The sequence below is a fragment of the Spermophilus citellus genome (assembly GCF_964194105.1).
Source record: "Spermophilus citellus genome assembly, chromosome: 2".
Lineage (NCBI taxonomy): Eukaryota > Metazoa > Chordata > Mammalia > Rodentia > Sciuridae > Spermophilus > Spermophilus citellus.
In genome coordinates this window covers 169,384,155-169,401,239 of record NC_138183.1, presented here as the reverse complement: position 1 = coordinate 169,401,239, position 17,085 = coordinate 169,384,155, and the positions used below count along the sequence as shown (strand labels likewise).

Sequence of the window (17,085 nt, the reverse complement as noted above, 5' to 3'; positions counted from 1 at the left end):
CCACCAGAGACAGAAATGGAGCAAATCAAATTCCATGTATGTATTATTTTTTTTTTCAAAATGAACCTAGATACCATGTATAACTATAATGCACTAGTAAAAGAAAGAAAAAACATACTTAAACCTTCCCACCTAAAAACAAATAACTAATTTTATGGCATTGGACAAACTTCTTTGACCTTTTTAAGCCAGAGTTTACTGAATTATAACATGCAATCTTTTTGTTTTTAAGATAAATATTACAGGGGTTAATTGAGAAATTATTTCAGTTTTTAGAACATAGCAATTATTTTTATTTCTCTTTACTTTTTAAAAAATTTATTTATTCAAATTTGTTATACATGACAGCATAATGCATTTCAACTCATAGAACACATAATAGAGCACAATTTTTCATTTACATACAGTAACACTATTCATGTCTTCATACATGTACTTAGGGTAACATTGTTCATCTTATTCCACCATCTTTCCTACCATCAGGGCCCCTCCCTTCCCCTTTCTCCCTTCTGCCCTACCCAAAGTTTCTCCACTTGTCCCATGCTACCCACTACCACCCTCATTATGGGTCAGCATCCACATATCAGAGAAAACATTTGGCCTTTGCTTTTTTAGGATTGGCTTACTTCACTTAGCATGACATTTTCTAACTCCATCTGTTTACCTGCAAATGCCATAATTTTATTCTTTTTTAATACTGAATAATATTACATTGTGTATATAAACCACCGTTTCTTTCTTTCTTTATTTTTTTTAATTTTTATTTTTTTATTGGTTGTTCACAACATTACAAAGCTCTTGACATATCATATTTCATACATTAGATTCAAGTGGGTTATGATCCCCCCAAATGCAGATTGCAGAATCATGTCGGTTACACATCCACAATTTTACATAATGCCCTATAAGTAATTGTTGTATTCTGCTACCTTTCCTATCCCCTACTATCCCCCCCTCCCCTCCCATCTTCTCTCTCTACCCCATCTACTGTAATTCATTTCTCTCCTTGTTTATTTTCCCATTACCCTCACAACCTCTTATATGTAATTTTGTATAGCAATGAGGGTCTCCCTTCATTTCCATGCAATTTCCCTTTTCTCTCCCTTTCCCTCCCATCTCATGTCTCTGTTTAATGTTAATCATTTCTTCCTGCTCTTCCTCCCTGCTCTGTTCATAGTTGCTCTCATTATATCAAAGAAGACATTTGGTATTTGTTTTTTAGGGATTGGCTAGCTTCACTAAGCATAATCTGCTCTAGTGTCATCCATTTCCCTGCAAATTCTATGATTTTGTCATTTTTTATTGCTGCATAGTACTCCATTGTGTATAGATGCCACATTTTTTTTATCCATTCATCTATTGAAGGGCATCTGGGTTGGTTCCACAGTCTAGCTATTGTGAATTGTGCTGCTATGAACATCGATGTGGCAGTATCCCTGTAGCATGCTCTTTTAAGGTCTTCAGGGAATAGTCCGAGAAGGGCAATAGCAGGGTCAAATGGTGGTTCCATTCCCATCTTTCCCAGGAATCTCCAAACTGCTTTCCAAATTGGCCGCACCAATTTGCAGTCCCACCAGCAATGTACAAGTGTACCCTTTTCTCCACATCCTCGCCAGCACTTGTTGTTGTTTGACTTTATAGTGGCTGCCAATCTTACTGGAGTGAGATGGTATCTTAGGGTGGTTTTGATTTGCATTTCTCTGACTGCTAGAGATGGTGAGCATTTTTTCATGTACTTGTTAATTGATTGTATATACTCCTCTGAGAAGTGTCTGTTCAAGTCCTTGGCCCATTTGTTGATTGGGTTATTTGTTATCTTATTGTCTAATTTTTTGAGTTCTTTGTATACTCTGGATATTTCCTTTCATCTATTGAAGGGCATCTAGGTTGCCTCTACCATTTAGCTATTGTGAATTGAGCTGGTATAAACATTGATGTGGCTGTGTTAATATAGTATGCTGATTTTTAGTCCTTTGGGTATAGACTGAGGAGTAGGGTAGCTGGATCAAATGGTGGTTCCATTCCAAGTTTTCCAGGGAGTCTCCATACTGCTTTCCAGATTGGTTGCACCAATTTACATTCCCAGCAGCAATGTAGGAGTGTGCTTTTTTCCCCGCATTCTCGCCAACAATTATTGTTGCTCGTATTCTTGATACCTGCCATTCTGACTGGAGTGAGATGAAATCTTAGAGTAGTTTTGATTTGCATTTCTCCAATTACTAGAAATGTTGAACATTTTTTCATACATTTGTTGATCAATTGTATATTCTGAGAATTGTCTGTTCAGTTCCTTAGCCCATTTATTGATTGGATTATTTGGAGTTTTTTGTTGTTGTTTGGTTGGGGGGCTTTTTTTGGTGTTAAGTTTCAGTTTATACTACTAGCATCTAATAAATGAGAGTTGCTATTCTCTTTCTTATTTCCTCCCTTATAAACTGAATTTGGAATTGGACATCTATTATCTTTTCATTTTGTTCTGTTACTGGGAATTAAATCCAGAGTGCTTAACCACTAAGCAACATTCCCAGTCCTTTTTATATTTTAGTTTGGTATAAGTTCTGGCTGAGACTAGCCTTGAACAACTTCTTTTTTTTTTTTTTTTTTTTTTTTTTTTTTTTGTAGTGCTGGGGATTGAACCCAGGGCCTTGTGCATGCTAGACAAGCACTCTACCAACTAAGCTATATAACCTCAGCCCCTGGCCTAAAATTTGTGATCCACCTGCCTCAGCCTCCCAAGTCACTGGGATTATAGACATGCCAATTTGCCCAGTTCTGTTGTCCTTTTGGACCCACTATTCTGATATTCATGTTCAATTTCCTTCAACAAGTCTTTCTTAAATCATTTTTATCCTCAGAACTGATGTTAGACTTCTGTCACAATAACAATTTATGTGGTTCTACTTCTCAGATTAAGTACTACCCATTATGACATGAATGAACATGAAGAAATTGAATGATCAAAGTCCTCACTAGTGCAGATATAATTTTTAAAAAATGTAGGGTTTGTTTGTTTTATGTTTTTTTTTCCTTTTTGCCAAGTATGTTACTAGAAAGATCTAATAAATTAAATTCAAAATCCTTCTCTATTTTTTGCTTTGAGTCTTTTTAAATGATAGGCATAGACAAAAAAAAAATCACCTTTATTCTTTTCCTATGGAGGAAAGATACTTTAACTTGTATCTTATAGGTTTTACATAATTACAGCATTATCTCTTTCTTGGATAAAGGAATTTTTTCTGTTGCAATTTAAAATGTTTGTTATACTTGAAGAATGCAATTAAATCAAGACAAATATTAAGTAACATTTGAATTCATAGATTATTTTTCCAAAACCATTCAGGTTCTAGTAGAAAAAAAAATCAGAGCAAATATTGCATAATAGACCAGTGGTTTTCCTTCTTCCCAGAGCTATTGCTGCCCCACTACTTTGATAGAGTGATGCCTTTGCACAGCTAAATTCCACTAAAATGCCCTGGTATCTTAGGAGAATCAAACTACTTTACCTTATAGAAGTAAAAAATAAATAAACAAGACATACTTCAAATACTTTACAAAAGTATTTCTTAAGTTATGAAAATATTCTGAGTGTTCTCTCTCTCATGTGTGTGTGTTTATGTGTGTGTGTGTGTGTGTGTGTGTGTGTGTGTGTTGCATAGGAAATACAGTTCTATGTGTAACGTAATACCATCCTTCTTGTAAACACACAGGCTAATTGTTAAAAATAATATTTAATGCTATGAATTTTTCCATGTGAAGTTTGAACCAGATGAAATTTTTAAGAAACTAAATCTCTCTTCTTTAATGTTTAAATACTTACAGCCTTCCCACTCTGGTTAGAGAAACTGAACGACACTCAGTTAGACAGTGGGAGCCCTCTCCGATGGGAATGTAAAGCCACTGGAAAGCCTAGGCCCACATATCGGTGGCTGAAGAATGGAGTACCACTCTTACCTCAGGTACTGTTGGGAACTATTAGCCTGTTCCAGGGTAATTTTAGTGAAATTTCACACAGGACATAAATAGGCTTCTTTAGTCTTACTGAAAACCATTTCTTACTCCTATCTTCAAATGTGTTTAGAGTGAGAAATATAACAAATATATGAGCAAGATTTTCTTTTTAATTACCTAATTACATTTTTAAGCAGTGTACTACATAATTTTTTCTAGATCCCACAATTTTTTTGGAAAATATCACTGATCATCACAGACTTATTGCCATTTCAAGATGACTCTTAGATACCATCTGTTGTGTTGCCGTCACATTGCAAATGATGGAGTTAGTCTCTTAATGTGAAGTGACTTGCCCAGGACCCCACATCTAATAGGAGAGGAGCTTGCAGTGGAATATTAGTCTCTTGCATCATTGGTGGGGTTCTTCCTGTGGCACTCTGCTACACACAGTCACAATAAATATCTTTTCAGTAAATATATTACATATTTTTTAAAACAACTTGGTAAGTACTAGATTTAAATTAATTATTACTTCATTGCAGAATGATGGTAATAATTTGGATAGCTTTATTCCTTGATTGTACCCTTTGCAGGAGGGAGAACAGAGAAGCAATAGATCACTATTTATGACCAAAGTGTAAGTAAGAGTGTGAAGTTGAGACTCTGGATACCAGTCCTGCCCAGGACTTGCACTGTCATAGGGACTCTTGTTCGTCATTTACCTCAGTCTGTTCATTTTTAACATACAGAGATTGGATCAGATCATTCCCAATTTCATTTTTTCCTAACATTTCCTTCTAAAGCTAATTAAGACAGGACAAAATGGAACTGTACAAAAAAACAGATAAATACATAGGGCTATAGTGCTGCAAAAAAAAAAAAAAAAAAAAAAAAAAAAAACTTGAAGTCTCTTTCTACTTTTCCTCAGAAAAAGGCTATGCTGGTCATATTTTTTTTTCTATTTCTTTTACTTATTTATTTTTGTGTGCATATGTGGCACTGAGGATGGAATTCAGAGCCTCATGTAGGAGCAAGTGTTCTAACACTTAGCTACTTCCCCAAACCCATTTTAATTTTTATTTTGAGGCAGAGTCTCACTAGATTGTCCAGGCTGCCCTTTAACTTGCAATCTTTCTGCCTTGGCCACCTGAGTAGCTGGAATTACAGACTTCTACCATCATGCCCAATTTGCTGGTTATACTTTCTGTTCCAAGCCTTCAAGTAACATTAATTCTACTAACAGATAATATGTTTGCTAAGTGAATGGGTGTATTTTGAAAATCTTGTCAAATTACTTGTCATTCCATTGACGAATCTCTGCTAAGATTAAAAAAATAATTATTTGCTTGGCATTAAATAGAAAATGGAGGGGTTATTTAATACTTTTAATTCAAGATTGGTTTTTGAAATGTACCCTTGGCCTCAATTTGCCTTAATTCATACATGCTCAGTCTTCTTTCTTCTGTATTCTGATGATGAAGCTTATATTTTCTGACCTGTCATTTTTTGCAGAACCCAGTAGCAGTGTGGTTTTCTATTGGTGTTAGTTTGCTGAAAAGTGAGAGAAAAGGCAAATTCCTGGTCAGATCAATAGAATGAAAGGCTTGTTCTTTTATCTGAGCTCTTGTTAACCTTGATCCCATGTCCACCACCTCCATCCTCTCCATCACTGAACCTCTGTTTCCTCTTTACAAAAGGAATTCCAATTAAAGTATCATCTGCTGCTGCCTTTAACAAGTTCAAGTCTGCAAAAAAGTCAGCTCAGATTAAAAACAAAACTGAAAAGTAAAACTCCTAAAACAAAAGATAGGAAAATATAGTTATACTTCCCTTAGTGACTAAGAAGTAGTTACAATGTAACAAGAGACATAATAAACAATAAATTTATGTTACTTAGTTGTGAAGTAGAGTTTAACTTCATTAATTAGAGGTTTTTTCATTGGTTGTTTACTTTCTAGATGTAATTTTTTTTTATTCCATTACAGAGTAGGGTTGACATGGTTAATGGAGTACTGATGATCCACAACGTGAATCAATCGGATGCTGGGATGTATCAGTGTTTGGCTGAAAATAAGTACGGAGCTATTTATGCAAGTGCTGAACTGAAGATTCTAGGTATGAAATTTCTAAGTAAATCAGTAGAAAAGAAGGATTGCTTCGTTTCATGCTCTAATTCTTACTGTAAAGAAGTTTTATGACGTGGTTCTAAAAATCTATTTTATGTCTTAAAAAGAAATACTATATCTTGTTGATATTTTCTGTAAGCCTTAGAAAACAGGTTTATATTGTCTACAGTTTGTACCATAGCTTTTCGTTTATTGGGCTATTCTATTTAGTTGAAATCTTAAATGGTTTATTCAATATATCTTTGCGGTGGCATTTTTAAAAATCATATAATGGAACATATGATAACTCAAGGAAAAATGCCTTGAGAGTATAGGGTATCTGAATATGGAATTCTAGCATACAACCCCTGCTTCCAGAGAAGGTTAATATTTCCCTAACCACTTCCTAACTACCACTAATTGTGTCTCCTACAAGACAGGACTCCAGGGTAAATCATCCTCTTCTAATGGGACATAAAGTTGTTATAATTCTTAATAAATGAGAAAGCCTCTGGAGGTCAGGCAAGGCAGGCTCAGAGGCTATTCCTTTCATAAGAATGAAAACTGAAAGAAAAAAAAGAATGGAAACTGGACACTAGCAACAGATTGACTATTTAAATATTATAGGTAAGAGTGAATATAGTGAAAGAGTTTATCCAGAATAAGCATATTTTGAACACTGAAATTAATTTACTTTTTTCCCATCTGATAGTTTCCTAAACTTTTATTATGGAATGGTTGTAATACAAAGAGATATACTTTTGTGATCCTAATTCATTGTCTCCCCCAAATAGGGGGAAGACAAAGCATACTTTCTACTCCCCACTTAAATTCCCAAAACATATTACATTTACATAACACCAAAAATCTCGGAAACCTGGAGAACTAGCATTTATAAATATAATCCAAATATAATTCATCATTAATCAACTTATTGAATTATGAATATTTGCAGTTTAATTTCTGCACATTATAAAAAATCTATAGTGAATATAAACAGTAGTCTGTTTAAATTGCCTACATCTTGTACAGTAAATATTAATGTATTGTCAATTCATACTCTGTAACATCTCAGAATGAAACAATTGAGTCTTTAGTTCTTTACCTATACATTCTCTAATCCTTGTTATTCACTAGACATATTTTCAAAATTACCTTTAATAAACTCTATATTCCCTGTAGGCAATGAAAAATGTTAACTGCTATCTCTTCATAGTTTTTTTCACTTTTATTTCAGTCTCTTAACATATCTCGATTGTATATATGTAATATTTTAATGTCATTATACCATTTGTTATATTGCTATATTATGAACATAAAGTTCTTCTGAAATATACACAGAATTGTCCAATTGGTATAATTGTCACAGATACTGTAGACTTCCAGGCATATCTTTCAGAGATAAAAGCATCTTGCTAAAGATCCAGTAAAAGCAATATTAATGAATGATCGTACATAGATGAATAATTGCAAAAAATAAATAAATATTTTAATTAAAATTCAGGTAATTCTATTTCCTAAAAACTTTGTTTCATTTAAAACATTCAATTTTATATAATATTGAAGTAAAATGTGGATTAAATTAAGACTCAGAGTAAGGAGATGGAAGTTATAGTATTGTCTTCTTCACAGGTAATAACTGTCTTTCCAAAGAAAGCTTAAACTTCCTTAGTTGTCCGCCTGACTTTCTGCACACATTGGCCATCAGTCTTTCAAACTGAAGCTGGTAATCATATTTAAAGCAAGTCATTTTTTAAACAGCCTTTATCTGTGGATCTCACAACAAATGAAACCAACATCTGCTATTTGAAAGATAAATATATATTAATTAATAATAAATTAAAAGTTTTGCTAATGCCTTTATGAAAAATGTATCCTAGAGGAAAATGTCAAAATATCTAGATGAATCATCAATTAAACATAATTATCATTGCTTTGGGTAAAACTAACCTTTCCATTCTAATAGCTTCAGCTCCCACCTTTGCACTGAATCAAGTGAAGAAAACAATAATTGTCACCAAAGACCGAGAAGTGATAATAGAATGCAAACCTGAAGGCTCTCCCAAGCCCACCATCTCTTGGAAGAAGGGAGATAAAGCAGTAAGAGAGAACAAAAGGTAAGAAGTCTCTTCTATTTTAATAGCTTAACACCAGACATTTTTGAGGTTGCAGAGGACACATGTGAAGTATATAAGAGAGTGTTACAGATGTTGTGAGATATTTCATAAACTAACTGAAATGTATATGGTTTGTCTATTTAGTGATTTTTAAAAGAAAATCAAAGTTCTGCGTAAGTATGGTCAGATTTCTTTGCCTCTTTGCGGTTTATCATCAGTTCAGAATTTCTCTAGGTATTGAAGAAAGCAAACACTTTCATTAAGCAAGTTATCTTTGCTTTTCATTTTGGGTCTGCATATTTAGAGATCCACAAATTACATGATCATTTTCAAGGGTTGTGTTTTTCTTCAATGTTAATAACAGAAATAATGAAAACATATTCTGGATCATCTGGATGATGACTTTATGATAGAATTTGTGTCATGTGATTTCTGTACCAATGATGCCTTTTTGTTTTTAATCATGTTGATGCAAAAGGAACAAAAACCAAAAACTGGATTACTTTGATTGCCACAGCTAAATTTAAAATGTGCAGAAGAATTTTTAACATGTAAACATTTGTCTTTGACAAATTTTGGTGAAAGCCAAACTATCACAATACAAATGGAGAAAATTGAAGAGAGAATTAAATCATTACATTGCAACCTATATATGCCAATCATTATTATATTGGTGTTACCAATGAAATTGAAATAATTGAGATTGATAAAAAATAACTTCCATCATATAAAAATAATATTCTATATTACTGCTTTAGAGGGTTTTCTCTTTTTTTCATTTTGGTCTATAAGAAAGAAGGAATTTGACTTGTTTTATTTTGTACAAAGGTAAGTAAAATTATAGTTAAATAATTTAAGTCAATATTAGAGGTTCATTTCAATAATTCTTTAATTAATTTTTGGAGTATTTTGAAAAATTTAGAGAACTTACACAGTTGAATCTGAATGTAGAGCTAAATGAACTGTAACTCTAAACTATTAAGTGCAATGTTATAACATCCAAGCATTATAGACAATCATTTGCGTTATCAGCAAAATACCAAATAATCAACAAAAAATTCCATTATCAGCAAAATATCAAATAATCAAAGGTTTACCTTTCTCTGCCATATTCTGACAGAATCTTCTGAGTTTTGTTTTGTTTCTATTAGGAGGAGGCCTTAAAAACACAGCTCTTTTGTTATTTGTCTGTTTTGTTAAGGAAACAGAGAAATCATTATGCTGAAGCCAAATTTTTGATAAGAAATAACTTAAACCATATGATTTTTTAGAAGAAATGTAATTTGCACGTACATTGCCTGCTTATATATTATAATATGTTCCATTAATTTGGCTCTCATTGATATATTTAAAATGTGAAAGACAACAGATTATATCAGAGCTCATAAGTTTTTTATAGCTGGTAGTTGATTATATCATGGAAGTTGTCACAGGTTGATCAATATGAACTGCTCCTTAGATATTCAGTCACATTATTACTAGTGATGATGACTGATCGTAAGTCTATAGCATTTATAATTTGCAAAACATTTTAACACTTAATAATATGATGCAAAATGTAAAACAGAACTCAGTTGTCCTGCTTACCCTTCAAATTATGAGGTTTTAACAACTTACCTACTTTTTCCCTTATAAAATTGCAACTTAAAAGAATAACTCCTGTGGGTTGTCAGAATTGAATGAAATTTTATGGGAAAATTACATAGGCTGGTTGATAGCATCTATTGAACACTCAGTAAATGTTATTTGAGATTATTGATGGTGGTAATGGTGTAGGTGGTGGTAATAATGACAGTACCATTTGAACCTTTGAACCTTTCAGTCCTAGCATCATTTTCTATTATCATTAGTATGATAATTTTTATAATTCCGTTTTTCTTTCTGTGGTAATTAAGGGAAACTAAAGGAATTTTCTGGGACTAAAGGAGTCTTTTGGATAATCTTTGTGATAGATTTGTTCATCAAACTGTTCCCAAATAACCATTTTTGGTCCACAAGAGCCCCAAATCTCCACTTTTATCATCTATTGCGGACATTGCCACTCTCATCATTTACCTAGCTCAGTGTCTTTGGGAAAGGTTCCTCTACTTACAGGCTGAATATTTGCTTCTTCATCATAAGCTTCACAGATGATGTACAGACATATGACCGTACACGAGGAGTTCATGGAAACAGAGACAAAGCCTTTTGGAAACAGTTCCTCTTTTTATGCATCTTGTTCAATTGTCCTATAGGTTATGCCCATGGCTCTTGAAGATCACCAGCGCTCATTTACTTAGGTTCCTTTATCCATCATCTCCATTTTAATACTGAAACTAATAAACTTCAGCAGCCATAGCAAGTAAAACTTTTCACAGGGATTTTCTCCTTAGTATACTTCCATTCAGAATGTTCTACTCATCAAACTCATATTGGATTTTCACTTCAGCTCGTTATTTCCATTACTTGGCCATTAACTTTTGTTAAAATATAATCATCAAGAAGCACTCCAGCAGTGCACACATATTAAGTTTCCATTATTGCTTGTTCAATTTCTGTCTTTTTGGTGGACAAATAAAATCTTCACTAAGACAAACAATTTATAGTTTTGGGTAAGGGTACAATTTATTTTGTTTCCTTTCCATTGGTACATACATAAACTGTGATTGAACCTCATAGAATATGCCACCCGTGGTTAAAAATTATTCACAATTATTAAAATTTAAAGTGATTCAAGCACCCGTTTTCATTCTAGGCAGAGGACAGTACCAATTACAGAGATACTAGAACATAATTCAAATAGGTGCTTAGGAAATCTTGAGTCCAAAATAATAGCAATTATTCTATAAAGGAGCAGTATTATAGAATAATTTTTCTTTTATGGGACTATAATTTAAGCAAAGTATTGTCCAAAATTCCGTGTAATATTCCCTGCCCACCAAAGGAGGTTCAGAATGGCAAACTTTTCAACCTACTCATTTAACACGCATAGAAAATTGTGCTTGAAGTACCCATTAGTTGACTTCTAGTGGGAATTCATGTTGTGTTATTAGGCAGCAATGATCAAGCTCACATACTGACTCACAGACATATGGGGAAATATATTCTTCATAAAAGCCCTACAGGACATTGTTACTGAGGGGAAGCATGGTCTTCTGAATCTTTCTCAGGAAGAAGAGAAATTCATGGGTATAATTAGGGTCTTGTTTCTGTCCCTTTGTTTCCACCTACATGCTGTGTTTGCTAATGAACAAGCTGTTTTGTTGTTTCCTCAATGACAATGTCTTTTACATATTAAGAACATAAAGCAATGTAGACCCTAGGTATCAGATATTTTTCAGTGTCTCAGAAGTTGTTTAATGAGGGAAAATGAGCATTATGTATTAAAAATACATCATTTAACTTCCTTTGTGAATTAAAACCTATGTCTTCAAAGGAAATAAAATGATCAAAATGACATTTAGGAGGAAAGGCTGACATAGGACTTCATGTGACTGAATATTCCTTAACTGCTTACAGTCTGCAATGTGTTAGCTCTCAGAGATGGCCTCTTGTTCCATAGGTCTGATGAGCTGAAGGGGATGATGAGGAAATTACCTTGTGTTCATTATTGTGGGGTTGAGATGCCATTTCCTGGTTTCAACTAAAACTAACTGTGCACAACTACCTTTTTCACTTTCCCTTTCCACTGATAGTAAAACACATACACACACACACACACACACACACACACCCTCACACACAAATACAAAATCACAGCAGCATTGGAAATTAAGACTATGGATGAATGCTAGAACCGTAGGAGGAATAAATCACTGTTTTGAGAAGAAATAGGCTAAACTAAGAAATGGTTGGTTGAAGCCTAGACCTCTGGAACTACAATAAATTCATAAGAAACCAGCAGGGGGTATCTTTCACAAATGTCTACTTTATGCCCACATCTACTAAATCCAGAAATTTGTCCTGGGACATTCCTACCACAGCAAGGCCATTTTTTTTAAGACACCAAAAATGTTAGTTTTCTTATTTTAGCCATCTGTACTGATCCAAAACAGTTTTGAAGATTAGGAATCTAGCAATTTGAAGTGATTAATAAATATTAATGTTGATGAATAATAATACAGAAGAATTATATTGAAATTTGTGAATTGTGAAAGTTGTGTAATTGCATGTATTTCTTTTAGCACAAGAAGGCAGACACTGTTTAAGTTTTCTAGGAGAGTTAATTTACATTTATATACTCATAAGGATGAGAGGATGGAACTGGTGAATACCTCACTCCAGTTGGGCTGCACTAGGGCCTTGGTAGAATATGCACAGCAGAGTAGGGGTGGTGTACCTGACTGATTTCAAAATACATAATTGAGGGTGAGATTCTGGAAAACTGAGAGAAATAGCAAAAAGAGAGGAGCCTGAGACAGTTTAAAGCACAAATATACATAAAGCATAAAATCTAAATTATATTCATAAATATGGTAACAAGATGGTACCAAGCAAATATAAAAAGAGTAGTCACCAATAATAGATACAGTATAAAGTATAATTTTTACATATGTGTGAATATACTAGGTAAATTAATAAATATTAAGAATTACAAAGCAAAAGGTTAAAAATATTCTGTCGTGACAATGCGTGCATAGTTCATGAAAGAAATGTCAAAGATAAAGTACACAAAAAATATGCACACACACATATATATATATATGCAATACACATACACACACATATATCCATATGAAACACTGAAACACTGTGTTTTTTTTTTTTTTCAGTAGTAGGAATTGAACCCAGGGGCACTTTACTACTGATCTATGTCCTAGCCCTTTTTACTTTATTCTGAGACATGTTCTCACTAAGTTGCTCAGGCTGGCCTTAAACTTCTGATCCTACTGTCTCAACCTCTTGAACTGTTCTGTGCACCATCACACCAGGATGGAATGTTGTAGTTTTTGAAAACAGCTTTTGGGTGAATATTTAAGAACAGTGAGAAAATGATCATGATGTGTCATCTGTGGAATAGATAACGTATAGGCAGGAAACAAATTCTATTTGAAGAAAAGGTATGTGCATGCATGCAAACACAGTTAAAAATCTGAAAATAAATGCAGCTAATTGTTCACAGGCTTTTCCATAAGAATTTGGATATTTTGTAGATAAATTTAATCCTCAGTATGCTTTTCTACATGTTATAAATTATATATAATTATTATAATCTGCTTCATAATCAGTAAAGAAAGTTTAGATACACTAAACATTTTCAGGAGGAACTTTCTTCAGAAAATTTAGGTGACATATATTCCTAAATATATAATTCAAATAATTTAGATTTAATTTGAACCTAAGGGAAGGACATTACCGTTCCTCTTTTTGCTAAATTTCTCTATGTCTTTAGGGAAAGAAACGTCTTAATTTTACAAACAATTCAAATAGCTCCCTCTCATATTCTATTTTAGGCCAGTTGAATGACATAAAATGAACATAAATTTAATTTTAAACTGATTGAGCACATGAGTTACTATTCTTTCCAGAATTGTGTGGGATTTTTTTGTTTGTTCATCTGGTGGCCAACGTGAGCAAACAAGAAGCAAACATCTTAAACTGTGCTCTTTGTTTCTCCCTGTTCTTCTTCTTCATATATGGTATGCTGTCCTTCCCATAAAATATTCCTGATCCCAGCCTTTACTGTATTTTCTTCTGCTGAAATTACTGGTTAAGTGTTCTATTGATTTTTAATTGTAAATCACCAATATGATTCTTGAGATTTTTCAATAAATTTCCCTCACATATTCATTAATCCATCCAACAATTATTAAGTTGAAATCCATAAAATTGCCATTTTTGTTAAAAACGGATAAATAGTGATTCAATTCCATATGGTTAAATCTAGTGTTTATAATACGTAGATACTCCATTTCTGAGTATCAGCAATGAAGTGAATAAAACGTTAAGTATCTACCAACGTGTGGAGTTCACAGTCTATACCAGCCTGATGGGTTGTTCAACTATCTTTCTCCCTCTTGTGTCTTTCTAATATTACTGTCCTTCTCAGCACATGCCGGCCCTCTATAATAAAAATCTCCAAAGCATTCTGTTTTAAAACTACACCAGACAGTCACAATTCCCCAAAACAGTTCCTGCATTTTCTTACCTTATGAACTTGACCTACAATTTTCCTTTTTCTCTCCTTCTTTGTAGCACAGTAGTCACTCTCAATAATATTTAAGATCCTACTCTAAGAACTATCTTTTTGTGTTCTCTCAACACTGGATATAGTCAAGCAGATAAGTTATGAGGAAGGTGTAGTTTGAAAGATGTTAGATAAATTTTAAGTCAACTGCTTATCTCCCGTGTCAATTCACAGCCCCCTCGATAACAGTTAGTTACTGTTATCTTTGATACAAATTTTGAAATTTCACTTGAGGGAGACTAAGTGACTTGTTCAAAATCATCAATTGCAAAACTGAGCTTTAAAACTAAGCCTGGTTCTAGTCAATAATTCTGTGATCCTAGCAATCAAATTGTTTAGCAATGAAATTGCATTTCAATTCACATGGAGAATAGTACTGGGATTTCCTCTTAATATCTCTCTCTTTCTCTCTCTCTCTCTCTCTCTCTCTCTCTCTCTCTCTCTCTCTCGACTCAGCTTCACATTCTATACTACATTCTATACAAAAACTACATGACCAACTTCATAGTAAATTTTCTCTTCCTTGCTCTTTTTCACACAACTCATATTCAAATGACCTTCCAAATGAGGAAAATATTTGGTTAGTTGCATTCAAATGGCATTTTCATCATTTTAGTAATAGAATTGCTTATGCTTTAAATTGAAAATAACACATCTAGAAAATACATTCAAGGCTCTTTTAGAACTAGACGGATCTAACAGATGAGTAGATCCTATTAACATAAATGTAATTATACAATTTCTGAGTAACATCCTTAAAAGAAACCTAATCAATCCTACTCAATCTCTCTCTAACCTCACATTGGCTTTAAATTGAAGATGGTTATATCATATAAAATTTGAACTAAGACAAACTTTAAAAAAAAAAAAAGAAACATGGATCCCACCTCAAGAATTATGCCTCCTATCCCCTTAAATGGCATATCAGCTTTGAAAAAGAAATAAGCTTTGTACCCTTTTAAAGCCAAGATTTGTTGTACTTAGTTTATCTTATACTGAGGTTTTTTGAGGGTGGTGGTTTTGTTATTATTTCGGTACCAGGGATTAACCCAGGAATACTTTACCACAGAGCTAAATCCCCACTCTTATTTTAAGTTGCTTAGGTTCTCACTAAATTACTGAGGCTGGCTTTGAACTTTCAATCCTCCTGCCTCAGCCTCCTAAGCCTCTGGAATTACAGGGGTGCCTGGCTTTGAAGTGCTTAATAAATATTATATTCAATCAAAAAGATTATCAGGCAATCCCAAATATGGATTAGTTTACTTGTTTACCAGCACTTTGTTACTTCTTGCTTATTATAATTTTTCCTATTTTTAGATATATTTTTAATTAACATGCAACAGAAAATTGTGCATTTCTGTGAAGTGTAATGTGATATTTTGATAAATGTATATATTGTATAATGTTTAAGTCAGGTTTAACACATTTATCCCCTCAAACATTTATCATTTTTTATGGTGAAGGCATTCAAATTTCTTCTAGCATTCTAAAATATATATATATTTATTATATTATTATTACTATTATTATTATTATTATTAATCTACCATGTACTGGCTCATTGGATTTCTTGCTTCTATTTCACTATAATTTAGTGATCAAACCCTCCCTCTCCCTCGTCCCTCTGCCTCTGGTAATCACCATTCTATCCTCAACTTATGCAAGACTTATTTTTTTAATAGTCAACAATTGAGTGAAATCTTGTAGTGCGTTATGAAGCTAACTTTCCTTCCAACAGATGTCATGAAGTCAAACTGCAAACTTAGAGACACGGGCCAAAGTTTAATCTTGCTATGATTTTTCACTTTCTCTTCTTTATGATAAACTAGATCACATCAGTGTTGATTATTGTCCTAATTATAAGAAATATTTATGGCTATGTCTTTTCCTTGATCAATGGGTCAGATATTATGCGCCAAATAATTCTAAAACTAGTTTAATTGTGGTGCTTCTGGGATGTGCCTTAATATTTTTTATATTATTGATATAAATTGGCTTAAAACATATTCAGTGTTTCTAAACTTGTTCTCCTCAGGGAATGTATAACCCAAAATATTACAAATTCATTGAATAACAATGTGCTCAGAGTATGCCAAATAGCTGAATAAGAATGATCGGGAAAGGTATTTTCACATTTTTCAAATAATTCCACTTTTAATAGTATGCTTACATAATATAATAATGGTCATGAATCTTCAAATTAATGACATACATTTAAATGCTGAAGACCACAAGACATGTCCATCAGGAAGCCTCAACTCTTTCTTCTTGATATTTCCCCAAATTAAGGTCATAGAAAATTAAAAGTTTCCTCCTCAAATGTCTTCAAATTTTCCACGTTTCTGATCTCACATCCATTTTTTTCTCATTTCCATATTCCCCTCCCCTTAATTGTTAAATGTAACCAAACAGGCATCAATACCCCATGGAAAATAACACTGAGGAGCTCGGTTAATTTAAGCTGCAGATGACAACAAAATAATCCTGGTTCTTTTGTACTACGAGCATCTCCAGTTTGTGGCTTTACATTGCTAGCTAATTACCAGTTTAGCAAACAGCCCATAAATTCTACTTCTAACTATGGTTCATTTACCCCAGTTACTATAAATGGCTACACAAGTTGCCTGGGTGTGCTCTCCACACAGGCACAACTTGAACAAGGCATTAATTGCTTAAAGGTTTTTCTTTCCAAAAGCCCCCTAGACTGCAACTTCCAGCTTAATTTGTCCTTAATACAAACAACATC

General features: G+C 33.3%; 1 protein-coding gene across 3 annotated transcripts in view; it reads left to right on the top strand.

Moving 5' to 3' along the window:
• CNTN5 (contactin 5) overlaps window positions 1-17,085 on the top strand; it is a gene marked incomplete at both ends in the record, with an annotated part of 738,975 nt that overhangs the window by 466,913 nt on the left and 254,977 nt on the right. For all 3 annotated transcript variants that reach the window (XM_081281778.1, XM_081281777.1, XM_081281776.1), the window contains 3 exons: window positions 3,820-3,956; window positions 5,937-6,066; window positions 8,023-8,173. In XM_081281778.1, the coding sequence (XP_081137904.1) occupies window positions 3,820-3,956; window positions 5,937-6,066; window positions 8,023-8,173 (418 nt within the window). The remainder of the gene's footprint in view (window positions 1-3,819; window positions 3,957-5,936; window positions 6,067-8,022; window positions 8,174-17,085) is intronic.